The sequence below is a fragment of the Tribolium castaneum genome, chromosome 5 (assembly GCF_031307605.1).
Source record: "Tribolium castaneum strain GA2 chromosome 5, icTriCast1.1, whole genome shotgun sequence".
Classification (NCBI taxonomy): Eukaryota; Metazoa; Arthropoda; class Insecta; order Coleoptera; family Tenebrionidae; genus Tribolium; species Tribolium castaneum.
In genome coordinates, this window is record NC_087398.1 from 4,010,393 (window position 1) to 4,034,179 (window position 23,787).

Here is a 23,787-nt window from a genome sequence, read left to right on the forward strand (position 1 = left end):
GCTAGGTGAATCACCCGGTGTCCGCGACCAAGGTTGCCACCCTCAAAATTACCTCTGTGCTTTTCCGGCGACATGGTGATGTTCCGAAACTGAAAAAATTTTCTCACGTTTTCGCAACTCGCGGTGGTCCTTTTGGTGCGCACGGCCGACGTTTCAACGCTTTTCGCGGACACCATCACGCACCAGCACAGAAACAGCAGCGCAGAGACGTCGCGAGGACTCATTTTGTGGCCGGCGATTTTCAGACGCAGTATTTTGAGACGAGAGGTCGGAATTGGCGCGACATTCACTCGACCATCGCTCGCAAACGACTGAAAGAGGACGGACTAGCGCTGAAAACGCTGAACAGATGGAAGTGGTGCGCGCGCAAAGCGCCTGAAATTTTTTACGAAAGCTGCGCCGGTGGCGACATCGGACGGGCAGGTGAAGGGCCAAGGTGCGAAAGCTCGGGGAAAAAGCGGCGGATTGCGAAAATCGGTTGGGTTTGTTTGTAAACAGAGGCAATCGATAAATAATCAGTTGCGCAATTGGCTAAATATTTCGTGCGATAGCTCTTTGCTATCGTTATAAATTGCAGTTTTGATTACGATGACATATTTTCGTTATTGACATTCTTTTTTCCCTGACGTCATGTCTGAATCTGAATATTTATGGAGGTTTCGTGTCAAATGTACTTTACTAGGTTTTATTTTTATGCCGTTAACGTGTTAAATGACTTTCTATTTTCGCATCTTTGAGCAGATTATGATAATAAATTCAAATTCCTATCCACGGCTATAAATTTCCCTCGTCAGTGTCAGTTTTCGACAAATGGCACTATTTTTACCTACTTTACGGTATTTATTTATTTTTAAAACATGCTGCCAAATAAATCTCTGATCAGTGTGTTGTCTGTGATTTTTAATAAAATTCCTAAATAGGGGCAAAATGACTGTAACAGTTTTGCTATAATCGGCAGATGAAAACTGAAAAAAAGTGAAAATGGAAATCTTTTTTTGCGTTTTTCTCGAAAACTGTAAGACTTAGACCAACGAACAAAAAAACCATCTGATAGCGTTTAATTTTATCTATTTTTTCGTTTAAACCCAGAAGCCGCTCCGGGCAACGGTTCCGGCTACAGAGGCGATCAAAGTTTTTCACTAAAAAAATTCATAAAAAAAACTAAAAGTCGTAGAGCATTGCGGTTTGTTCGACTGAATTCTACGGCTCATTTTACATATTATATCAATTTTTCATAAGAATTAAAATTTTAAAATTTTTTGCCTAAATTTAGGGTAGCCATTTGTCATAGTGGAAAATTTTATCCAACAAAAAAATTCATAACTCAAAAACTAAAGTCGTAGAGCAATGAGGTATGTTCCATTGAATTCTACGCCTCATTTTACATACTAAATCAGTTTTTCACAAGATAATTTTTTTTTAATTTTTTGCATAAAATTAGTGTAACTACCGTTCGTTTGAAACAATTATTTTAGAGAAAATTAAAGTACAATGCACATTAATATGAAATTTTTTTATAAGGTCTTGTCTTAAGACTCCCTACGTATACGGCAACCAACAATACAGGTCAATTTTTGTGTTTTACCTTCTGGAATTGAGAATTTAGTTTTTGGTGGCGAAGTTAAATCGCCGGGCATGTACATTAAAAAAAAATCGTTTCAAACTGAAGACGCTTTTGCAACATTTATTGAAGTAAAAATATTTTCAAAAGTGAAATATTTTTCCACATAATTTATCTCGTCTATTCACAACACTTTGAAATAGGTATTATTGCAAAATCAAGTTTTTAATGTCACAACTAATTTGTGAAATCCTTAACAAATAATAAGTAATATTAAATAATAAATTCTTGTTTTGTTAGCGATAAGATAAGTTGAAACAACAGGTTTTCAAAACAAGTGTTGAAAGTAAGTAATTCGCATCCAAATGCGTTAGAAACATATTCTTAGTCAGTACCAAATTTAGTGCCATTTAAAAAAAAATAATTATTATGATTTTTTAAGAGGAGGTATATCTAACATTTTTTGAAATTTGAAACAAGAGAGGAAAAAAAAACACAAGTAAGATTCACTTCTTTTATTGTATTATTGTACATAGACCAAAATAAGTACACAACCAATCCGCGCTCAGTATCGGTAATGATCGGGTTTATACGGCCCATTCACCGGCACCCCCAAATACTTCGACTGCTCTGGCGTTAGCTTGGTCAACTTGACCCCCAAATGATCCAAATGCAGCCTCGCCACTTCCTCGTCCAAAACCTTCGGCAACATATGCACCCCCACGGGGTACTGCCCCGGTTTCGTCCACAGCTCAATCTGAGCCAAACACTGATTCGTGAACGAATTCGACATAACAAAACTAGGATGTCCTGTGGCACACCCCAAGTTGACCAACCTGCCCTCGGCCAGAACAATCACATGATTGCCATTCGCCAGCAAGTAGCGATCGACTTGCGGCTTGATATTCGTTTTACTTTTGGCGTTTTTCTCTAACCAACTGACATCGATCTCGCAATCGAAATGGCCAATGTTGCACACAATGCTATCATTCCGCATGTTGAGGAAATGTTGGCCTAGGATGATGTCCTTGCAGCCGGTGGTAGTGACGAAGATCTGGCCCTCTTTGCTCGCCTCCTCCATGGTAGTGACCTCGTAGCCCTCCATGGCGGCCTGGAGGGCTATGATGGGGTCGATCTCCGTGATTATGACACGGCCGCCGAAGGCTCGAAGGGACTGGGCGCAGCCTTTGCCCACGTCGCCATAGCCAGCCACCACGCATACTTTTCCGGCCAACATTATGTCGGTGGCGCGCTTGATTCCGTCGATTAGAGATTCCCGGCAGCCGTAGAGGTTGTCGAATTTGCTCTAAGTGGTCAAAAATTGAAATATCGTATTGTTTCCCTTGCAATTAATTCAAATAACCTTATTAAATTTCTAAATATTGTTTATGGTTTAACACAATTGATAATCCAATTAATCAATAACAATTCATCATTATTTCCTAATGTGACCTCTATTTTATCCCTAGTAACTGATTCACGAAAAAACAAAACAAACCAATAATTATGTCATTTTCACTTGACGAAATAGTTTCGCTTCTTGCTGAAAAGCTTGCGAAATCGTTCCAAGAAAGAACACTTTCGAACTAATTTGGAAACTTTTTGGTTCAGTTTAGACACACTCCTCACTCAATCACGCAAAAACACCAGCTTCGGCCTAATTTTTATAAAATTTCGCCCAAAAATTCCGACTAAGCAAACGTGACCTTACGGTTCGGTTTGCCTAAAATGTATAAACGTTAAAAAAAGACCAAAAGTTATATCATTTCCAATTTGAATTAGTGATTGTCCGTCTTATTTTTACCGAGATATCTCGTAATAATTGTATTACTGACATTGTATTCTGATAATAAAAATAATAATTTCGAAATTTTTTGGCCCATTTTGGAGCAACCTCCCGAAAACTGAGCCTTTAGCTCAAAAAATTACTTGTCCAACACTCAACAATGCTCAAAACACCACTTTTGATAATAATTTTGTTATTTTTTGCAAAAACTTAAAAACATATTAAAATTTTGTATTTTCAACCGAATTTTTTGATTTCAGTAAAATCTCACGTACCTAATTTTTATTTTTGTGTTTAAACGCCAGAAATGATTTTTCATTTTATTTGTGAATAATTAAACATGCTTCATATTCATATATCATTTTCGAGCTGATTTTGATTCTTCCGCTTATATTATAGAGACAAAAGAGCTAATCTAGGAACGCTTCAGTCCAAATTAAACACAATTTCATAGGATGACACAATTTTTAACCCAAAATCGTCCTTAAACGACCAAAATAGGCCAAATTTACCAAAGTATTTGACACAATTGGTGACTTTTCAGCTTATTTTTCACCAAATCTCTAGAAATACTTGTATTTGTAGCTGAAGACGTGCTAGATAGCTTGAGATCTAATTTAGTTATTTTTTTATCTGCTTGAGAGCAATCTTGCAATAAAACTTTAGTTTTTAGCTAAAAAATGCTTGTTTAACACTGAAAATCGTAATAAATAACACTACTTTCAGCCCCGCTTGGCCATTTTTTACTTTATTTTTAACAATTTCCCGAAATAATTCAAAAAAAAATTAAAAAATCTTGAAAAATAATCCTTAAACATTCTAGAAAAGAAGAAAAAATACATCATTTGTGATTCAATTTAGTGTTTTTTTGACTTATTTAAGCAGAAACTTCCCTAAACAATTGCATTTCTGTCTGAAAAACATACAAAATTCTTGAAAACAAGCAATAATTTTGATGTTTTCAAACTAATTCAATGATTTTTCTGTCATATTTAGCCAAATCATACGTAAGAACTAAATTATTAACTAAAAAACGTGCAAAGAGGCAAAAACAACACCATTTTGGAGGTAATTAACGAGTTTTAAGTTGATTTTTCACGTACAACGCACAGTAACTTTATTTACATATGAAAAAAGTGCCAAAACGACCGAAAACTGTGAATATTTTCCATTTTGATGACTGTTTAGCCCAGCCAAACCATAATAAAGCAAATTGACACGAAATAAAAACTCCTTCAATTTATCCAACTTAAAAAACAGTACCCTTCTAGAAATAGATTTGCGCGATCATAACGAATAATAATAATAATAATAATTTAGTATTGCCAACTTCTAGTCATAGCATTTAAACACGAAATCAAATTCTCTTACTTTGGTGACCGAGTCGTTGACGTTAATCGCCGGCACCTTCAGCGTGCCCTCCTTGAACATTTTGTACAAATTGTGAACGCCGGTGGTGGTCTCCTCACTGATGCCTTTACAATCCTTCAAATATTGCGGATATTTCTGATGCACCAGATTCGTAAGATCGCCCCCATCGTCCAAAATCATATTAAACGGTTTGCCATCGGCGAAAATCAGCGTCTGTTCAATACACCAGATGTATTCCTCATCGGTCTCCCCCTTCCAGGCATAGACCGGTACCCCAGTCTTGGCAATAGCAGCAGCGGCGTGATCTTGCGTACTAAATATGTTGCAACTTGACCATTGAACCTTCGCGGGGGTCAAGAGTTTATCGTGAAGAAACACAATAGGGTGACTGTAAAAATAGACTCACCTCGGCCCCCAACTCGCGCAAGGTTTCAATAAGCACCGCCGTTTGAATGGTCATGTGGAGACAACCGGCGATTTTGGCCCCCTTGAGAGGCTTCTTCGGGCCGTACTGTTTGCGGAGACTCATTAGACCGGGCATCTCGTTCTCAGCGAGGGAGATTTCTTTGCGGCCCCAATCGGCCAGTTTCAAATCAGCTAGGGGGGTTTTAAGACAGGCTCAAGGAATGGGGCTCGTGGGGCATACATACCGACTTTAAATGGTGGTTTCGACATTTTTTTGTTAAACTAACTTGAACTTAACCTAAATCAAGCACGAGTGTAAAGAGCCGGTTAAAAAATACTGAGAGTGCGCGTTTTGGCGGTCTATTTTTATAGTGTCGCTGGGTGGTTGGCGGAGCGTCCGAATGTTCATACAATCGAAATTGAGAAAAATGCCAATTAATTGTTTAAAAATCATTTATAATAATCCTTCGTCATTACAAAAGTTTCACTTTACAGCTGTTAATCCTTTTTACGCCTGTTCGTACCATTTTGGCGCTTATTATAATTAAAAACCTGGCTTCTTACGTTTGGCAGTGTTTTATTTTTCTTCTTCATCTTTCAGCACAATAGTGGAATTGTAGTGTTCACCTAACCGGTATAAATGTCTGTGGTAGGCTAAAATTAACTCCGGCCCCTCGAAATTCTCCCCCTGTAACGTTGGGGGCCCATTTGCTTGTATAACCTTGATGGGGCACTTTAAAACATTAGATAACGCCCTGAGTTCCAGTTGGCCCCCCCATAGCTTGGTCGTGGCCACTTCCTTGCAATACGATTCAAAATACTCTTCACTAACTGTTTCATCCGACTCATTATACATAAAAGGCAAAAACTCTTCTTTATTCTCTTTCATAAACTCTGCTGTTAATTTGCGTAATTTCGGCACGGTGTAAGCTTCCCTCCCCGTCGAGACCAACTGATGATTGACCGCACAATATAGACAATTCCCATCGGCAGGAATATTAAACAACTGTAGCCCCATTTTGGCCAAAACTTCTTTAATCGCGTTCATTTCCGTCATTCTGGGCCCCTCTTTATTCTTCTCGGCTTGCTCCTGAATGCGTTTCTCACGTTCACGTTCCTCTTGAGCCTTTTTATTGCGTCGGCGACCGGCTCGCGACACTCGAACCGGTTGATTGTCTTCATTGGGTGCTTCGGGATCATCAGCAGTCTCCGAATCTTCAGGGATTTGTTCCTCAGTGACTGGTTTTAATGATCCAAGTTCGGAGGAGTGTTTAGTTTCAAGTTCCTGCTCAAGGCGGGCGATTTCTTCAGTCACTTCTTTTTTCTTCTTTTTATCGCCTTTTGTCACACTTTTTTTCAACGACTGGATTTTCGCCTGGAGGTCTTTGCGTTCCTGCTTGTGTTTCTTGAGGAGCTCTTCTTCGCTCATTTCCACCTCCATTTTAAGTGAAAAATCGGAGAAAATCCAGCCGGAAAAATGGAAACGATTTTGAGGTTAGAACTGTCAGGGGAGATATCGGTGAAGATAGCAAGTTGTCAAATTTTTAACCTCACTTTCTTACGAATGGAATGCAATAAAAAATGTTTTTATGAATGCCTTGGAAGCTGTTTCTCATAAAGAAGTTGTGAGTGTATACATAACAATCAAATGTAAGGATACTCTGAAAAAAAATGTGGAAACAGTATTCAGAATGGCCCCCAAAGGGCGAATCAGTTATTGCAGGAAATGAGGAAAATAGTGAAAATAATGAATAGAGATAAAGTTTGCGAAATCGGGGAATTTTAAAGAATCTTTAAAAATTCGTTAAGGTCCCAAGGGGTGTTCTTCTGAACATGATTTTTTACAGTCGACACCTTCACACAGCTTCCGAAACCGGAACAGCATAATTAAATTCCTGGCCCAATTTTTTGCCCACAGAGTTGAACTTTTTGAATAAGGCGTAGTTAAACTGTGACAGTTTTAACATTTTAAACAATTATTTTAAAATAATGAACATGGGTTAAAGCCCGTTTAAACTTCATCGTGTGTCACATGTCAAAATTCCGAAGCCGCAAGATTCAAACAAAAAATAAAAACACTCCAGTTTCATGTTTTTATTCAGCAATAAATAATAAAATTACACATTTTCTTTCTCCTCCTCCTCTCTATTCCTATTGGGGTCGTCAGGTTTCATCGCTGGGAACAACAAAACCTCCTTGATGTTGTTATTATCGGTCAAGAACATGGTCAATCGGTCGATCCCCATGCCCCAGCCTCCCGTCGGGGGCAAACCATACTCCAGTGCCGTACAGAAATTTTCATCAATTAATTGCGCCTCATCGTCACCGGCAGCCTTGTCTTTTGCTTGCTCTTCAAACCGCTGTCTTTGCACCATCGGATCATTTAGTTCAGTGTAAGCATTACAAATTTCCTTTTTCATCACAAACAACTCGAAACGTTCGGTCAAACCCGGCACGGACCTGTGCCACTTTGCAAGCGGGCTCATAATTTGCGGATGTTCGGTGATAAAAGTTGGATTAACACACTGTTCTTCAATAAACTCCCCAACCAACTTATCCAGCAATCTCGCACTGGTCCTCGGCGGAGGACACTCGATATTATGCGCTGTACAAAGATCACTCAAAAACTTGTTCGTTGAATCGGAACCCAAATTCTCAGCTGACGGGAATTTCACTTTGAGGATCTCCTCCAGAGTTGCAATCATGGGGATTCGCTTGAACGGTGGAGTGAAATCAACTTCGACCTCCTCTCCCTCGGGACCTTCTGGATGATACTTGATTTTATAACTCCCGTGGATGCTCTTCACCATTCCGGAGATAAGGGCTTCAGTGATTGCAATCAAATCATGATAATCGGCATAAGCCATGTAAAATTCGCACGACGTGAATTCGGGATTGTGCGTCAGATCGATTCCTTCGTTCCGAAACAAACGCCCGATTTCATAAACACGGTCCAGGCCCCCCACTACCAACATTTTGAGATACAATTCGGGGGCCACCCTCATAAACAAATCCATATTGAGCTCGTTATGATGCGTTATAAAAGGCTTGGCAGTCGCCCCGCCTGCAATCATATTCATCATTGGCGTCTCAACCTCCAAGAACCCCAATTCGTCGAAAAACCGGCGCGTGTACGAAATAATTTTGGCCCGAATTTCGAAAATTTCCCTGACCCGACTATTCAAAATCAAATCGAGATACCGCTGCCTGAACCGAGTCTCCTTATCCTTAAGCCCGTAATGCAAATGTGGCAACATGTGCAAACACGGAGACAGCAGCTTGATTTTGGTTGGCATCACTGACAACTCTCCTTTTTTCGTCTTTGTGGGAACGCCCTCAACACCGATGATATCCCCCCGACGGATTTTTCCCGTATCTTCGGCAAACTTCGCCTCGTCACCGTAATTCCGCGCCGTTGCCATCACTTGCAACTTGGTGCCTTCGCCCCTCAAGTCGTAGAAAATCAACTTAGCCCCTGACTCCCGAATTGCGTGGACGCGTCCCGCAACACTTAATTTATCCTTCTCGACCACTTCCCCATCCTTGAGACCCGAGTATTTCTCGATGAAATCCTGCAAGGATATCGACACGTTAAATTTGTGGGGGTACGGGTGGTTGTCGCCCCCCAGCGATTTAAGATTTGCCACCGTTTGGGTGCGCAGCTTGAAGTACTCATTCGGACTGATGTCCTCCTCCGACTCTTTCTTTACTTTGGGTTTGGTTTCGACCGGCTGTTGAGCCACCTTCTCAGCCTTTTCTTTGGCTTTTTGTTCGGCTTTTAAGCGACGTTTCAGCTCGCTATAAAGCGAAAATAACGTTTATTAGTGCGGGGTTTGGGCCCGGAACGTACCTTCTAGTCAACTGAGAGAATTTCGAAAATCTTGGACGAAAAAGTACAGAGAAAGTTTGCAACATAGTGCAATTCCAATGTGTATAAAAGAACGGGAAAAAACAACTCAATGTTGGAAAATTGTAATCGACTTACTTCTTTGATAGTTTCTCATCGGTTACATCAGCCATTATCACTTTTTAACACCACTTTGTCTAATTAACCTCACCAACCACGTTCACGTGTGAAAAAACAATGACAAAAAATGGCCACCTTTGCGCAAACGCACAGTCACGCCAACATTACACGAAAATTCGGTGCAAAATTTAAACACAAAATTTATGTTTCACCCCCAGTTTAAGACACACAATTGGCAGAAAACGACCCATTTATCAGAAAAACTTAACTTGGCGCAAAAACCGTCTCGAATCAATTTTCTTATCACGCAATTTTCACGTCGTCAAGTTGGTGGTTCTTGGAGCTACTCCGGAGTTACTCCAGTGCCACATAACCTTAGATTTAGTTATCGTTAATGATAGCCCCCTTTTCGCGATGAACGTGCTAACGTCAGTTCGTTTGGGGGCCTTGACTTTAAAGTCGGCCCGCACGTACGCCTTCAAGAGCGATTTAAAAATCAAATGGGTCCGCCCGGAGAAAATCCCGTGTATCAAGCCGGAGAAAAGTGGTGACCTGGAAGCAATGATGAAAATCGACTTGTCACAGCCCCAGCTTCCCTTCCGTGGCTCCAAAGAATTGGAAACGGCCGACGAAACCGTGAAAAAATTGTTTTCGTTAGAATACGCCCCTCGCAGGAAATTGACTCAAGTGTACGGCTATGAAATGAAGCAACTCGTGAAGAGGCACGAGTTCGATACGGGTTCTGTTGAAGTGCAAATCGCCAGATGGACGGCCATCATCAGGGCGTACCAGGACTTGATGGAGAAATTTCCGAGGAATAAGGTCATGAAGGTTGTTTTAAAGGAGATGATCGATAGGAGGAAGAAGAAATTGAAGTATTTGCGACGGTGGGATTACAAGCGGTTTGAGTGGTTGCTGGAAGCGCTAAAAATTGTGTATAAGCCGCCCCCTGATCACTTCCATTGGATCACCCGGAAGGAGTCGTTACGGAAGTTGACGAATAACTACTGCGAGGATATTAGGCAACGGCGGCTTGACGAGTACAAGCAGCTGTTGCAGAACGAACAGCCTGTCTTTTTGCAGGAGAAAATCAGGGCTCTTGAGTTTATCAGGAACGAGCAACGTGAGTGTGGGGTTGAAGTCACTGTCACAGACGAGGAGGTTGAAGCAGTGAGGAAGCAACTCAAGGAATTGGAGGAGCAACGTAAGAGTGAAGAAGAGTGAAACCAGTGTTTTTTTCAAACATTTTTTCGTTTTCCGTTAAATACATGTATCACGTACACATAACGACGAAATGCAACAATAAAAATCTCTAATCTAGAAACTTGACATACATACGAGTGAAAATACTTAAAAAAATAAAATGTTTATTACACGTATCTACCTATTATTGATCATGGTTTTTGTATTGCCATCTAAGAACTAATCAGAAATTGCTTCACCGTACATTGAACTCTAACACTTACTATTCGCTATAAGAGAATCAGTCATTGTTTCGTGACCTTAGGAACAAATTTTTGGAGTTTTTCTTTTGCGTAAAAACGTGACGATAATTTGCACAGCAAATCGGAAGAGAAACGAAATTTTTCAATGTGAAAATATCTAAACAGAAAGTATTGCACCCAATGCAATAATATGTACAAGAAACTGAAACTATCACAAATAAATTAATACTGACACGCAACGGAAGAACTAACAACAAACTAGCCCAAACCAAAAGAGACACTGGGGCGGACCAAATCCTGCAATTTAGGCTCGTTTGAAACGAGAGAAATTCCATTTGAAAAAGGCCATTCGTTTCACTTTACGTCCGGACAAGTTTTGATTCAACTGTACACAAGTATCGAAATGGAGATGAGCAATTAGTACCTAATTTAATCCTAAATGTAACAACCTTGTCCGCGATCAAACAAGCAAACTTATACTATTGACCTAAGCGTCTCACCTCTAAGTCTTCTTAAAGAAGGAACTTATAGTCTTACTGCCGCTCGCTGCCTTGGCTCGGGCCTTGTCCTTGGCGCTGGCTGCCGCAGACTTCGCCGACTTTGGCTCAGGTTTGCTCAAGTCGAGGACGTTGGAAGTGCTACTCTTGTTCTCCTCCTCGATTTTCGTTTTTTTCGCTTCGTTGGGCGACAGCGGGTTTGTGCTTTTTCGTTTCAAATTGAACTGGGGGTCGTCAGGCAAATTCAGGTATTTGAGGAGTTTTTGACTAAGGTCGTCCATTAAATACTCGGACACGATCCCGTGGGCGTATCGCAAATGCGAGTCCGAATCGGAAGACTCGGATTTTGAGGACTTTACAAACGTGGCAGAGACGGCGCCTGAACCCACGTGAATATTCTTCTGTTTGAGGATTTCAGCCACGCGTTCGGTCTTCTTCTTCAGCCACGAGAGGGTTTTTTCTTCGTTGTATTTGAAAGCGTTAAGCTCTTCGTCACCCTAACAAAATTATTTTGTCACAAAAAACACGGCAAATTGGCGTGACTCACTTTTCTATCGGCTATCATATTTAAATACTTGAGACCGCTGGATTTTAGCAATCGTTCAGTCTCTGGGAACTCTTCGTCTCGCAAAAGTTGGTCTAAAGGTATCGCTTGGCTGCTGCAATATTTCCTCAAGTATGGTAACACTAGAATTAATTTTATTAATTATTGTTTGGGTGATTGGTCACCCACCTAAGAAAATGGGGTCTATGGGGGTCGATAGATGCATTTTCCCATCGCTTTTAACCGTCTCATCAATAAACCACGACCTTTTCGCCTCATTGTACGTCAAAATTTCCTGTACTGAATTGTTGGCGGGTGAGAATAGGAACACGGCAGACTCGCCCGTGTTGGGGTGTCTCAGGGTGACAATGTCGGGGGTGCCGGTGCCCGTGTACTGCTCGCTGAGTTCCAGCGCTTCACCTAAACACGAAAAATGTAAACAAACCTCTTACACAAAAATCCTGACTGAAAGTCCCCGCGAGACTCGCCGTTCCCAATTCGTCAATATCGAGTTTTTACGCCGACACAAACAAAACAAAAAAGCAAATCCGGAAAAAATACAAAGAGAACAAAACAACCGCTGGGAAAAATCGCATTATTTTTTACCTTTGAGGAGGAAAACCCACGAATTTGTCGGCTGTTGCAGGTTGGACTTGATGCATTTTTTCGGGGAGGCTTTAACGCGGGGCATTTTCACGTTAAATTAATGGAAATTTTAAGGAAAATTGTTTATTAATAGGAGACAGCCATCACTGACGCCCGGTTAAATTTCACACTAAAAATGACAGTTGTGCATAAATTAATTTCAGGTTGGCAGCACTCTTTATCATTTTCATAATAGTGCAGCGGACCAGACAAATCTCCGCCACAAGTTAATTAAAACAAGGACTAACTTTGTGCTGGGCGATTGGAACCCGGCACCTGCGATGCGCAAGATTATCAGTGGCGTAACAAAAACACAAGCAGGGGTTCAAATTATTTATTAACAAAAAACACAATTTCTTGTAAATAAATTTATTTACACACTTCACAACACACACGACTTTCACTCTTACATATTATACGGTGGGGGCTGATGCTGGTACGGGTTAGGATTCATCTGCCTCTGCAAATGCGCCACTAACGAGGACGTATTTCCTTGTGGCCCCCCTTGTTGTTGCTGTTGTTGTTGCATGGCCATCATCTGCTGTCTCATCCTCTGTTGCTGGAACTGGTTGGGTTGCTGCACCCCTTGTTGCATCCCTTGCGGGGTTTGTCTCGAGTAGGGCGGTGCTGGGCCCCCTTGGCCCCCCATCCCGCCCATCGTGTTCATATTGGCGTTCATTGTCACGTTTGGCGCTTGTTGCATGTACTGAGCCCGGGGGTTTTGGGCCATGCCGCGATAGTCGGGCTGTGGGGGCCTCGGCTGCCCGAACCCTTGCTGCTGACCGGCGAACATGTTCGGCTGCGAGCCCTGCATCATCTGCTGACTCGCCTGCATGTTGTTGGGCATCATGGTGTTGGGTGTGCCCCCGTAGTTGCCATACAGCTGGTTCATGCCGGCTTGCATGGAGCCGTACTGCTGCGGGAACATGTTCTGGAATTGAATTCAATCAAATTAAAGCCAATTCTAATGCAAAACACAAACTGAATCCATTTTAGCACAAAAATTTGATTTGTTTGGAGAAAAATTATTTGACACTCTATTAAAGTGGCGACTTGATTTCAAAACAAATAGTTGCCAACGTAACAAAACACTAATTGGCACCACTAGTATAATATTTGAATAACGGACCTTTACCTGGTTCTGCTGGATCGCCCCTGGGTGTTGTTGCCGCATTGGCTGTCTCGGGAAGCTCCTCATGGGCCCGTAGTTAGCTTGGGGCCCCGGCCCTTGCGGGGTTTGTGCAGTGGGCCCCATGTTCAGGGGATGCCGCGAACGCAGCAAATTAGAAAGCGCTTGCTTGGATTGATTAATCTGCGGCCTTTCGAAGCGGTTAACTGTAAACAAACAGTAAACACTCGTCAATCCTCAAAACTGCCTCACCGTTGGCCATTTGAGGCGGGTAATAGCCCTGCTGTTGCTGTTGTTGGTTGTACCATTGCTGTTGGTTATTACCATACTGTTGGCCTTGCTGCGGCATGGGCCCCTGTCCGTAGCCGCCCATATTGTGCATTTGTGGGTTGGGTCCGGGCACTTGCATGGGCATTTGTCCTTGACCCATCTGGGGCTGGTTCATGCCCATGGGATTGACGGGAAGTTGTCCTGGGACGGTTTTGGGTTTGCGGGGACGTCGCTGACCTTTACCACGGCCTTTGCCCATCGCAGCTGGGCTCTGGTCCACCGAGGAGGGAGTGTCCGCCTTCAGGTCACAGTCCTTTAGCTGGAGGTTACACAGTACACAAATCTACACATCTAAGACACTTTGGGGCTCAAGGACCGCTCTAGGGGGCTCGAGAGACACAGGAATAAAATGGAGGGAACATTACCGGCTTGTCGGGGACGGGCTCCAAATCCTCTGGTGGGAGTGGCGGAGGGTCCAAGTAGTGCGATGGGGGCCGCTGGAGGTTGTGAGTGTGGTATTTGAGGAGGCGATGGTTGTCTTCCCCGGTCAGGGGCTTGCGTTCAAGGCGGACTGCCCCGAACCAGGCCCAGAACAAGGGGGCTGGGTTTTTCATACCCTCGAGGATGTCCCAACTGCTCACGCGTTGCTTATCAGTCACCTAATCTCACCATTAATACCACCATAAAAATAATTAAATTGCTGACCTGAAAACCGTGTTTCTTATCCAAACTGTCGAAACTGATCTTATTCCCTTTGCCATCGGTGACCCAACCGATCGGTTCAACCGCAATTATTTCGGTTACGCTCCGCGGTAACGGAAGCAGTTGTCTCACATGTTGTAACGAGGCGTTATGTCTCTCACCCACTTCCTTTTTCAATTTTTTCATCAAATTCTGATACATTTTCCGGCCCTCATCCTGAAACAATCAGTCGGTAACGAATTGAAAACCAAATCGGTTGTAACACCTGACTATCAGTCGCCAGCGCCGAATGAATCAATGTTGCCAACATGTCGATAACAGTGGTAAACAACTCGCTATGCGTGTGCAAATCAATCAATCCATTGGTTACCAACTGTACCAAAAGCAACGCCCAATCGGTGGTCGCTGATGGGTTCCTCTGGAACGCCTCAAACACGCCACCTACCAGCGCAAAGCGCAATTGTAACCCATCAAGGGTGCGTTCATTGTTGCAAATGTCTTGCAAATTGCCGTCACGTGCCAGCTGCACCAACTGTGATAACTGCTGGTGGAGACTGGACAAGAGACCTTCCCTTTGGCCCTCCTCCTGACCCTTCAAACAGGTCAGAACCAAAGTCAGGAAGGGCTGATGACTCAAAAGACTCTGACTATCACTCCCTCCACGTCCTTTACTCTTAGTTTCCTTGCACCAACCCCCACTTTCAAGCACCTGACCGGCCACTTTAAGGACCCGACCTTGAACCGCACTTGGCAGTTTCGACACGAGAGGCGCCACCAACCAAATGGAATTCTGCGCCCGATTTTTAATTTCCGGTTTTTTCTCGTCGGATTTGGGCGAATTCGACGAAGACGAGTTTAATTGGAACACGTCAATAGCGGCTTTAGCTACCGTATCCAGCCATTGAGACAACTCCTGAGAGTTGGGAGTGAACTGTCGGAACATTAATTGCAAGTCGAGCCACGACATACGCAATGTCCACTGTTCCAAATTTTCTAAAATCCGACTTATCATACTTTTCTGATCCAATTCTTCGATACTGGTCCCAGCATCGGGGTAACAGATCATATGAAGCAGTCTTTGAGCTTGCGAATGCGACAAAAGCGGGTCTAGGAGATTATCAGAGTCGCAAAGTTCCTCCGGATGGGAGAGACAGCGCTCCAGGACCCACTGTTGGGAGCAAATTTCACGCAATACGTGACAGGCGAAGGCTGATAAGGAGGCCGTGCTTTCGGCGTTACCGGTGCTTGATTGTCTGTCGTCAAAAATGAAAAAATTGTTACTAACTAAATAAATTAACGTTATTAGACGAGAATATTATTATCACAAAACATTGAATACTCCGGAAAGGTGGTCTATGCGTTATTTACAAAACAAGGGAGAAATAATAGTACCAAATGAGCTAAAAAATCTAATTCATTTGTTAGTTCACTCGGTACACACCGGTATGAAGCGAAGTAACTAATTCCCATTTTAGAAACGGGCCATGCACTTTATTTTTGCGCCAAGTAGTTTTTTCATAAAATTCTCTGGAAAATTTTCCAGTTTCCCACAAGTGCGCCCTCTACGTTTCGATTCGGTCAAGTCACGGGTCAGAAATGACTGCATGCTTTAAAGCTAAAGGTTATCATGCATTTTCTACACAAATATCGACTAGCACACCCTCTAGTTAGCAATGCAGCCATGATGGTGATGATTTTTTTCCCGAATTGACAAAGATAAAGTCTATGGCTCCCCCAAATAAAATCACTCAATTCCTCATTTCCAAAATCAAAGAAAAAAAACTGTCGGAAATGAGAGAAACAAAACAAAACCCGAGTCCCTAACTCCGGTTCGCTTTCGTTCCGATTAGGTGTCGTGTGTAAGCGAAAACTGCGTCCATATCTCACAATAAACAAATGAGTGTGTGCAAGCACAGGTGACACAATCAAAGCAAAGCTATATTGAATCATCGACAAACCTATGGGCCGTCCTGGAGCCGCAGACCTCCATGTCTACCCTGACGGAACAGAACCAATTTCAAATCAAATCCCGTTAAAAAATAAATAAATCAAATCAAAAATCAATCGTCGTGAGCACTCCTACGCAACGAGAGACTTACGCCAGGTCTAAGGACGGACCATCGCCCCCACTCATCAAATCACTGGTCCCCAAGATATGTGAAATGCTGAGTTCGGTGCCTTCACGAGCTGTGGCGTCCCCAACGATTAAAACAGCCTTCAGAACTGCTAAAACGGGCCCCACGTGAATATTACGGTGCGCTGCGGCTAGCAAATGACGGTCGCAGCTGAGACGCACTCCCAGCGGAGGCCTGGGGGCTGTCAAAGGCGGCGAACCGACGGAATACAAGCCAGGCTGGGGGCCCTCAGCTGTGCGGAAAAGTCGCAGGAGGAGGTGGCATGTGAGGCGCATGCCGCCCTCGGCAGCGCCACTCCCATTATCCAACGTTTTCACCTTTTAAAAACGCCTTACAATCACGTTCCTTTAGAAAAAAATGGTTACCTTCAATAGGCTGGGTAAAGCAACCCTGCCTACGAAATCCTCCAGCGAGAAACAATGTCTCGCGATTAAAATACACGTAAAAACGGCCAAAGCGTTGTGTATGCTCACGTCCTAGAAAAAAAATCAAAAGTTTGGACTTTTTTGAATGAAAAAATACACACTTGTATGTCAAGCTGCGCCAACACGTCGGTGTAGTACCCAGGATGGGCAATAGGGCAACATAGGGCCAATAAAACACCCAGCCATTCCGATGCCAATGAGTTACAACAAGCCGTCATTTCGGCACACATTATTGCCAAATCGTTCAACCTTTCGTTGTCTGTTTCGCGACAAACGTAGATAACCGCATTACTAACAAATGAATATCTGAAAACAAATGAGAATCATCAGTGATAGGCCACTTGCAAAAGCGTTAAGTAATTTTACATTTGATCTAAAACGACTGCTAACCAGTTAATTATCTAGTTCTGGGCAAAATTTTGTGGCAATCGATGAAATTGTGCAAATAAATCGAATAAAACAACAAAAATTTTTACTTATCTACCAAGTTTTAAGACTTTTCCTAATTTTGTACCTCGACTGCAATTAAATACAATTGAAACATCACCACCCACCTGTTATTTGCGCTTTCGTTCAACGGCCTCGCCCACGAGCTCTCAATTCGGCCACCTCGCCTCGGATTGGTAAAAACCTCCTGCATATAACCTGAGTTGTACACATAATTACTACTCGGCGTCGGCTGCAAGGCAGTGTATAAAGCCTGCCGGATCTTTGGGTACGCATTCCCGAACGGTTCCCCGGTGTGAGGCTTCGATTTTAAAAGACTACAAGACGAGTAAAGATCGTACAAGTGGGCCAGAATGCACCGTTCAGCCGAACTACAATCGCCTGGATTGCTCACGTGTTTAACCACCTTGCAAAGCCCTTCAAAAACGGCAGAGGTTTGTTCCGGTGATACTAAAACAACCGCTCTAGTCCACATTCCCTCACACGAAAATTGCAAACTTACACAACAAACAACAATGATATCGTCGCAAGACCCCCACAACGTAGAGACTCAAAGAAGTTGTGTAGTTTCGGGTCAGGACTGAATTTTTATTATACAATTGGGTCTCAACCTCTGGGAGTTCTTTCAAGATCTGGATGCAAACATCAATCAGACCGTAAATATTTAACGCCAACTCCATTAAATCGAAGAGAAACGCTACATGTTCCTGGACCGGTAGATAATTCGAGTTACCGGTGGCGAAAGAATTCAACATTTCGATAACAGTCACACTGCACTGCCATGTGACCAAATGCTGGTCAAAGTAGCTCAAACTTTGACATTTTTGTGTGGTAGCTTCGAAATTAAATTCATTGCGCGAGTGTTTCTTAACTTTGCCGCCTTCGGCCACGTCTATACTGAATTTCTTCGAGAAAAGTTTACAAATTTCCTTTGACATTTTCTTAACTGTGTGTCGCGCCTCGTCTCGGACTTTACCCACTCCATAGAGGAGGACGTGTCGTTGGTTGCAATCGTGCTGGGAGAATGGGTCGTCTTGGTACAAGGGGAAATGGGTGGTGTAGAGAAGGTGGCGTGAAGGCTTGACTTTATGGTCATTGTGGTCCGTCTCCATGGGCACATGGCCGATGGACGATTGGTGCGGGTGGTGCCCATGGTCGTGCTCTTTGGGGCTGTCAGGCACGTCCATGGAGTTTTGTTGGTCCTCTTTAATGTTCTGCAGGATTTTGTCCAAGTCGTGGTCAATTGTCGCGTCGTCAAAATCCATATTGTGCGAATGGTCCTAAGTTTAAAAATACTGACTTAAAATCATTTGTACTGATAATGATCATAAGAACTCAAAATAAAATAAAAAAATTTGAGCAAAATGCATTGGCTTTTAATTCGCACTCACCTCTAATTTCGTGTGATGTGACTGGTGGCTTGTGCTCACATCGGTGGTTTCCTCGGGCCCCAGCAAATCGCCCCTCGAAATCAACGTACACATGTAGGCATCATGTGAGAAAACGTCTCTCCTTATCAACTCAGCAAACAGATGAACTAAATTCGAAAAGGCGGTTTTTTTCTGCGGACAGTCATCAGGTGCCGGCACTGGAGCGTCACTATCCAAAAACTTCATCAACAGTTGTTGGAACATTGGAGGCCCCCCTGGTACGGAACAATTCGAGTCTTTATCGTCCCCGGGGGCGGTTTCCTGGTCCCCGTTTGTGGCCGAATCGGACTGGCGGCGGTCCAGAAGCGCCGCCACCGCCAAGGCCCGGTGTTCACCTGTGCGTTCGGGCGAAACGGCCCACTCACATAATAACTTTACTACGGAATTTTCCTGGTCACTGTTACCGCCAAAAACCTTGGTGTAGAGAGTGTCAAGGGAGTTGGTCGAGTCCATTTTGTCGAAGCGGTGGCGGTCGAGGGCGTCCAACGCGGCCAACACACGATTTGTGATTGTTCCTACTCAAAAAATTAGAAAATTTTAATTACAGTTAACTGTATTACCGGCCGACGAATTTTGCCATTTTTCCGTACACCAGCGGCCTTCGGCCCTTTTGCTCCTTTCTCTTATGCAATGTTCGGCAAATTGCAATTGTTTCCGGTAGGTGTTCATGTCGCAGCGCGCCGCCATCGGGAGTGACGATGGTACCATTGGTAGTAAATCTAGGGGAGACCCGTGCCAAACACTACCAACGCCAGTACCACACCAGACTAGGGCCGTCGGGCATTCAAGAGTTATAGTTTGAATAACAGTGCTCAGCTGTAACACTAGAATAAATTTTGTAAAAATAAATCGGTAAAAAAATTTTTTTCCCTACCAATATCCCGATGATGTGGGCAATTTTGGTACTCCATGAGCGTGCTTTGCATGGGATTGGTCACCGGCACATCCTTCTTTTCCTTTTCGTTGTCTTTTTGCTCCGTCTTTGTCTCACTTTGGGGCGAGGTGATTAGATTATTTTCCGCGACGTTATTCAACATGTAGCCAAGTTTTTTGCAACACAAATGCGCCAAACGTCGCGATAACAACTCAGATTGGACGAATTCGTCCAAATATTGCAAACATAAAGGCATCAAAAGGCGCAAAATGCCGTCATCGGACGGTTGTGACCTCATTTTTTCCAAAAGTTCGAGAATCCAGGTCAGGACTTCTTGCCTGTCCATGAGGCCCTCCTCATACATGTATTTGAGCAACTGTGTGCAGTAAATCCAATGACGCATTGCGAGTTTTTGCTCAGTTTCGGTGGTCGCAGCCTGGGTCAGAGAAGGGGTTTGAGGGGGCTTTTCACCTTGGGAGTAATAGTCTTGCAGTTTGAGGATTTGTTCTTTGAGGAATTTTAGCATCGTTCCGGTCCATTCTACAAGAAATTGTAGTTAAGTGTAAAGTTAATACAAGTAATAAAATAGAGACCTGTAGTCGGGTCTGGCATTTGCCGTTTTTTGATTTTGGCCTCGGACACGGCAACTGTGTAAGCCGAACTCAACTTGATAAACCAGGCGGCCCGCATCATAGGCACCTGATACTCGCACAGCATTATAAAAATCTCCTCTTTCTTGTTGAAATTGGGCGCTTTTTTCGACAAGTGCATCAATGGTTTGTTCCCAGCTAGATCCTTAAACCAGAGTTCTATGGCATTTTTTGTTCGTATTGTGGCGGGCCAGAAGTTGTCTTTGGGGTTGATTTGTTGCCGCTTCCTGCCGGAATCGGGCAACATGCTCAACTCCTCTTTGCGTTTGATAATGTCATTGAAATAATCCCCGACTTTGCTTGCCGAAATATTGCAGTTTCTGGCCGTTCCAAATTCGTCGCTTAAGTGGGTCATTGTCAGGAACCCATGTTTAACGTTGACACTCGTCAACTCGTCTTCTTTTTGCTTCGGTTCTTGCGGGTAAACGTCCGGAGGGCCGATTTTCGGCTTTTTCAAAGGTCGTTTTTCGTACAAAAGGCTGCTATTGAACATTTTGGCACAATTTGGGATTGCTATTATTTTGAACACTGACAAGGGGGCCTTTAGGCAGCTCCAATGTAACGCATCGCTACAATTTAATTAAAATCTCGACCCCGGGGGCTTCATTGCGGGGGAAAGTGCCAACACCTAAACGAGAGGATGGGAGCTAATATTTCAGTTTTTACACCGATTTAGACAAATAAAAAAACGACAAAGTATTGAACAAGCATTATGTAAGCTTAATTAGGAAAAAATGTAGTGATAAATTACCGTTTTGACGAAATAAACACACTTTTATGCACCAACAACACAAGTTTTGAAGATGGTGTCCTCCATCTTGACCTCTAGGGATAATAAAAAAATCCCTGCTAATTGCTTAATTTTATCGAATTTTAAACTAATAGCGCAATAGTTTAAAAAGCGAATTTTTAGAAAATTAATTTTGCAAAATATTTTACCCGATTTGACCCAATCTCGTACTTAATGCTGCTGTTTTCCAATTTAATTTTAAATTGCCAATGTCGCCAACCCAAACCTCTGACAAGTCCTTTTAGGTTACGTCCAGATAGTTTGAAGACACGTGTGGTAAACAAATAGGGATAATGGGCAAAGCAAAGCGCCTGAAGCCGTCTCAGATGGGCACCAAGGTGCCCCTGGACCAGGACATCGAGGACGCGAAGTTTGCCAAGTCGAAAAACCGCAACAAAATCCGTCTAAGACAAGACGACGATGAACAAGTTTGTATCGCTTTATGATTGTCTAAAACCAATAAAAAATTCCAGTTTGTGGACTCGAACCTCTCGCGGAAGATTCTCTCAGCCGCCCGAGAGCAGCAACGCGAGCTGGACTCAAGTTTCGGCCCCACGCCGTCCGAGGCAAGTTCAAGCAAGTTTAAAGTGTCCAAACTGGGGGACGATGACTCCGAACCGGAAGAGGAAGACACCCTCGAACCGGACACGTTTTACGAAAACATTGAAATCAATGAAGAGGATGAGAAAGCTTTAGAGAAGTTCATGAGTAGCAATCCGGCCCCGAGACGCACTTTGGGGGATATTTTGGCCGAGAAGTTTACCGAAGTTAAGACGCATTTTAGCGAGGAAGGCTCGGTCAAAATGCAGGAGTTGGACCCACGGGTGGAACAAATGTATCAAGGGGTGAGGGATGTTTTGCGGAAATATAGGAGCGGCAAGTTGCCGAAAGCGTTCAAAATCATCCCCAACTTGCGGAATTGGGAACAAATCTTATACATCACGGGTAATTAAAATCATTGTTGATGCCCAGCGGTTAATTAAGTTTTAGATCCGCCAAGTTGGTCAGCTGCTGCCATGTACCAAGCCACCCGTATTTTCGCCTCAAACCTCAAGGAAAAAATGGCTCAGAGGTTCTATAATTTGGTTTTGTTGCCCCGAATTCGCGACGACTTGGCCGAATACAAGCGACTCAATTTCCACTTATATCAAGCCTTGAGGAAAGCCCTGTTCAAACCTGGGGGCTTCATGAAGGGAATTCTCCTACCACTGCTTGAAAGTGGCGATTGTACGCTCAGGGAAGCTATTATAATAGGCTCAGTTGTCGCAAGAAACTCTATTCCTATTTTGCATTCTTCTGCCGCGATTTTGAAAATCGCGGAAATGGATTACACCGGCGCCAATTCGATTTTTTTGCGTATTTTCTTCGATAAAAGATACGCGTTGCCGTATCGTGTTGTGGACGCAGTTGTGTTCCACTTTTTGAGATTCGAGCGAGATTCCAGGGAATTACCCGTTTTGTGGCATCAGGCTTTCCTGACATTTGTACAAAGATACAAAGCTGATATTTCAAGCGAGCAAAGGGACAGTTTATTAGAATTATTAAAGAAGCAAAACCACCACGCTATCACACCAGAGATCAGAAGAGAAATTCAAAATGCGAAATGTCGAGACGCTGAAACCGCCGAACCAAAAATGGACTTTGACTAAATTAATGGTTACATAATTGTGATAATTATATTGAAAAAAATCGGTTACAACAAGACTATTAATAAAAACTTGGAAAAATTAGGAAAATTATGTTACTTAAACCAGAACTAATTAACGTCAATACGATTTGTTCCTAACTTAGGGATAAACTAGTGCTCCCTAATCTCTATTCATCCAAATAATGACTTTCAACAACAAATAAGCGACTCCAAAACCAACTAGAAACTTCTCCTTTTGGAGCCGGCTCAAGTTTTCTAATTCTAAGGCCATCACACGTCTGTTGAGCTTCGCCATTTGCCGCCTGAGGTGCAGCACCTCTTCGGCGGCCGTCAGCCTCTCGCCGCTGCCCCCGATCGGGGGCGTAGTCTCGCGTATCGTCAGATTCAAATCCGAATCATCAAACGCCTGTTTTTTCTTTGGTTTAACCACCGGAATCTGGTTCAGTTCCGGGTCCTCCATCTCCTCAAGAGTGGGAAAGGGGTACTTGTCCAGAGTCAAAGTCCTGGGCGGGGTCGCAACCCGCACATCCCCGGGGTACGGTTCTGGGGGAAGGATCGAGTTGTCAAAGACAATTTCGCGTGGGGGCGCCCTTGTCCCTAGAATCCTAGTCAGACGCACCAAATAACCTAAACAACTCACCAATGTGCTGATGTTGCCCCACGACGAGGATTCGCTCAGGGACTTGCATGTTGATGTTGTCGCGGTTCCACGGGGGCTGTGTGGCCCCGTTCAAGTCCGTGTTGAAGCTGATCTTGTCGGGAACTTTCATTTTTTGATTAATTTCCACTTTGAAGTTGGCATCTGTCACGAAGGCGTCTTCGGTGTAATGCGACGGACTTGTGCTCGCTGACATCTAAAAATACGGATTTTTGGCGAATTGTGACTGGGCGGGGCCCCGACAAGCACGGGCAATAAATTTCTACCTTTTACTGGTGTGATAACGCTATTTATAGCCAAATAATGCTATTTTTATCAGCGATTATAACCAAAGCCGATCCGACATTTTGAATTTGACACTTGACGGTCGATGGCGATACCAAGCGGCTAAAATCCCTGAGAATTTGA

General features: G+C 43.3%; 9 protein-coding genes across 13 annotated transcripts in view; 2 read left to right on the forward strand and 7 right to left on the reverse strand.

Moving 5' to 3' along the window:
- The window catches only part of dally (division abnormally delayed), a 48,210-nt gene extending 47,878 nt beyond the window's left edge, over nt 1-332 (reverse strand). The window contains exon 1 of the mRNA XM_008195782.3: nt 53-332. Coding sequence (XP_008194004.2) covers nt 53-224 — 172 coding nt within the window. The 5' untranslated portion in view covers nt 225-332. The remainder of the gene's footprint in view (nt 1-52) is intronic.
- A 1,729-nt stretch (nt 333-2,061) lies between these two features.
- Nucleotides 2,062-5,524, reverse strand: Ahcy (Adenosylhomocysteinase). Its single transcript, XM_963273.5, has 4 exons — nt 5,369-5,524; nt 5,125-5,315; nt 4,719-5,060; nt 2,062-2,867 (listed from the first exon to the last, which is right to left on the reverse strand). The coding sequence occupies exons 1-4, from the start codon at nt 5,391-5,393 to the stop codon at nt 2,127-2,129; spliced, it is 1,299 nt and encodes a 432-aa protein (XP_968366.1). The 5' UTR covers nt 5,394-5,524; the 3' UTR covers nt 2,062-2,126.
- A 34-nt stretch (nt 5,525-5,558) lies between these two features.
- Nucleotides 5,559-7,048, reverse strand: LOC656687 (uncharacterized protein). The gene has a single exon (XM_963196.4). It carries the CDS (start codon nt 6,562-6,564, stop codon nt 5,701-5,703), a length of 864 nt encoding a protein of 287 aa, XP_968289.1. The 5' UTR covers nt 6,565-7,048; the 3' UTR covers nt 5,559-5,700.
- A 154-nt stretch (nt 7,049-7,202) lies between these two features.
- On the reverse strand, nt 7,203-9,290 carry LysRS (Lysyl-tRNA synthetase). 2 transcript variants are annotated; one of them, XM_963119.4, is made up of 2 exons: nt 9,109-9,290; nt 7,203-8,921 (listed from the first exon to the last, which is right to left on the reverse strand). In XM_963119.4, exons 1-2 carry the CDS (start codon nt 9,141-9,143, stop codon nt 7,241-7,243), a joined length of 1,716 nt encoding a protein of 571 aa, XP_968212.1. In that variant the 5' UTR covers nt 9,144-9,290; the 3' UTR covers nt 7,203-7,240. The 2 variants fall into 2 exon arrangements, with proteins under 2 accessions (XP_968212.1, XP_008194003.1); XM_008195781.2 differs by having other exon boundaries at nt 8,974-9,115.
- A 29-nt stretch (nt 9,291-9,319) lies between these two features.
- Nucleotides 9,320-10,469, forward strand: bonsai. The gene has a single exon (XM_963043.4). The coding sequence runs from the start codon at nt 9,505-9,507 to the stop codon at nt 10,312-10,314; it is 810 nt and encodes a 269-aa protein (XP_968136.1). The 5' UTR covers nt 9,320-9,504; the 3' UTR covers nt 10,315-10,469.
- LOC656434 (uncharacterized protein) lies at nt 10,402-12,374 on the reverse strand. The gene is made up of 4 exons (XM_962967.4): nt 12,183-12,374; nt 11,766-11,996; nt 11,580-11,719; nt 10,402-11,529 (listed from the first exon to the last, which is right to left on the reverse strand). The coding sequence occupies exons 1-4, from the start codon at nt 12,265-12,267 to the stop codon at nt 11,038-11,040; spliced, it is 948 nt and encodes a 315-aa protein (XP_968060.1). The 5' UTR covers nt 12,268-12,374; the 3' UTR covers nt 10,402-11,037.
- A 200-nt stretch (nt 12,375-12,574) lies between these two features.
- On the reverse strand, nt 12,575-21,127 carry kto (kohtalo). 4 transcript variants are annotated; one of them, XM_008195779.3, is made up of 17 exons: nt 21,035-21,127; nt 20,227-20,911; nt 19,634-20,173; nt 19,320-19,583; nt 18,721-19,274; nt 17,832-18,609; nt 17,437-17,779; nt 16,984-17,188; nt 16,823-16,933; nt 16,422-16,774; nt 16,281-16,319; nt 14,588-15,575; nt 14,326-14,538; nt 14,046-14,279; nt 13,603-13,918; nt 13,351-13,556; nt 12,575-13,152 (listed from the first exon to the last, which is right to left on the reverse strand). In XM_008195779.3, the coding sequence occupies exons 2-17, from the start codon at nt 20,774-20,776 to the stop codon at nt 12,628-12,630; spliced, it is 6,219 nt and encodes a 2,072-aa protein (XP_008194001.1). In that variant the 5' UTR covers nt 20,777-20,911; nt 21,035-21,127; the 3' UTR covers nt 12,575-12,627. The 4 variants fall into 4 exon arrangements, with proteins under 4 accessions (XP_008194001.1, XP_008194000.1, XP_008193999.1 ...); XM_008195778.3 differs by having other exon boundaries at nt 13,357-13,556; nt 13,603-13,939; XM_008195777.3 differs by having other exon boundaries at nt 13,603-13,939.
- Nucleotides 21,128-21,280: 153 nt separating this feature from the next.
- bys (by S6) lies at nt 21,281-22,809 on the forward strand. The gene is made up of 3 exons (XM_962810.4): nt 21,281-21,501; nt 21,547-22,018; nt 22,064-22,809. Exons 1-3 carry the CDS (start codon nt 21,367-21,369, stop codon nt 22,720-22,722), a joined length of 1,266 nt encoding a protein of 421 aa, XP_967903.1. The 5' UTR covers nt 21,281-21,366; the 3' UTR covers nt 22,723-22,809.
- On the reverse strand, nt 22,736-23,785 carry Tango11 (Transport and Golgi organization 11). The gene is made up of 3 exons (XM_962731.5): nt 23,646-23,785; nt 23,362-23,575; nt 22,736-23,318 (listed from the first exon to the last, which is right to left on the reverse strand). Exons 2-3 carry the CDS (start codon nt 23,573-23,575, stop codon nt 22,882-22,884), a joined length of 651 nt encoding a protein of 216 aa, XP_967824.1. The 5' UTR covers nt 23,646-23,785; the 3' UTR covers nt 22,736-22,881.
- Nucleotides 23,786-23,787: the final 2 nt, after the last annotated feature.

Coding starts and splice junctions, on each gene's coding strand:
- Tango11 (XM_962731.5), bottom strand. CDS start 23,575: ATGTCAGCGAGCACAAGTCCGTCGCATTACACCGAAGACGCCTTCGTG. Junction 23,319..23,361: donor GGGGCAACATCAGCACATTG/GTGAGTTGTTTA, acceptor CTAGGATTCTAG/GGACAAGGGCGCCCCCACGC.
- bonsai (XM_963043.4), top strand. CDS start 9,505: ATGAACGTGCTAACGTCAGTTCGTTTGGGGGCCTTGACTTTAAAGTCG.
- LysRS (XM_008195781.2), bottom strand. CDS start 9,038: ATGTTGCAAACTTTCTCTGTACTTTTTCGTCCAAGATTTTCGAAATTC. Junction 8,922..8,973: donor TTCTCTCAGTTGACTAGAAG/GTACGTTCCGGG, acceptor TTCGCTTTATAG/CGAGCTGAAACGTCGCTTAA.
- bys (XM_962810.4), top strand. CDS start 21,367: ATGGGCAAAGCAAAGCGCCTGAAGCCGTCTCAGATGGGCACCAAGGTG. Junction 21,502..21,546: donor GACAAGACGACGATGAACAA/GTTTGTATCGCT, acceptor AAAAAATTCCAG/TTTGTGGACTCGAACCTCTC. Junction 22,019..22,063: donor ACAAATCTTATACATCACGG/GTAATTAAAATC, acceptor ATTAAGTTTTAG/ATCCGCCAAGTTGGTCAGCT.
- LOC656434 (XM_962967.4), bottom strand. CDS start 12,267: ATGCCCCGCGTTAAAGCCTCCCCGAAAAAATGCATCAAGTCCAACCTG. Junction 11,997..12,182: donor GTGGGTTTTCCTCCTCAAAG/GTAAAAAATAAT, acceptor TTTCGTGTTTAG/GTGAAGCGCTGGAACTCAGC. Junction 11,530..11,579: donor ATATGATAGCCGATAGAAAA/GTGAGTCACGCC, acceptor TAATTTTGTTAG/GGTGACGAAGAGCTTAACGC.
- Ahcy (XM_963273.5), bottom strand. CDS start 5,393: ATGTCGAAACCACCATTTAAAGTCG. Junction 5,316..5,368: donor GAAACCACCATTTAAAGTCG/GTATGTATGCCC, acceptor AAACCCCCCTAG/CTGATTTGAAACTGGCCGAT. Junction 5,061..5,124: donor TGCGCGAGTTGGGGGCCGAG/GTGAGTCTATTT, acceptor ACCCCCGCGAAG/GTTCAATGGTCAAGTTGCAA.
- LOC656687 (XM_963196.4), bottom strand. CDS start 6,564: ATGGAGGTGGAAATGAGCGAAGAAGAGCTCCTCAAGAAACACAAGCAG.
- kto (XM_008195777.3), bottom strand. CDS start 20,776: ATGTTCAATAGCAGCCTTTTGTACGAAAAACGACCTTTGAAAAAGCCG. Junction 16,775..16,822: donor CTTTACCCAGCCTATTGAAG/GTAACCATTTTT, acceptor CGTTTTTAAAAG/GTGAAAACGTTGGATAATGG. Junction 13,940..14,045: donor AGCCCGTCCCCGACAAGCCG/GTAATGTTCCCT, acceptor TGTAACCTCCAG/CTAAAGGACTGTGACCTGAA.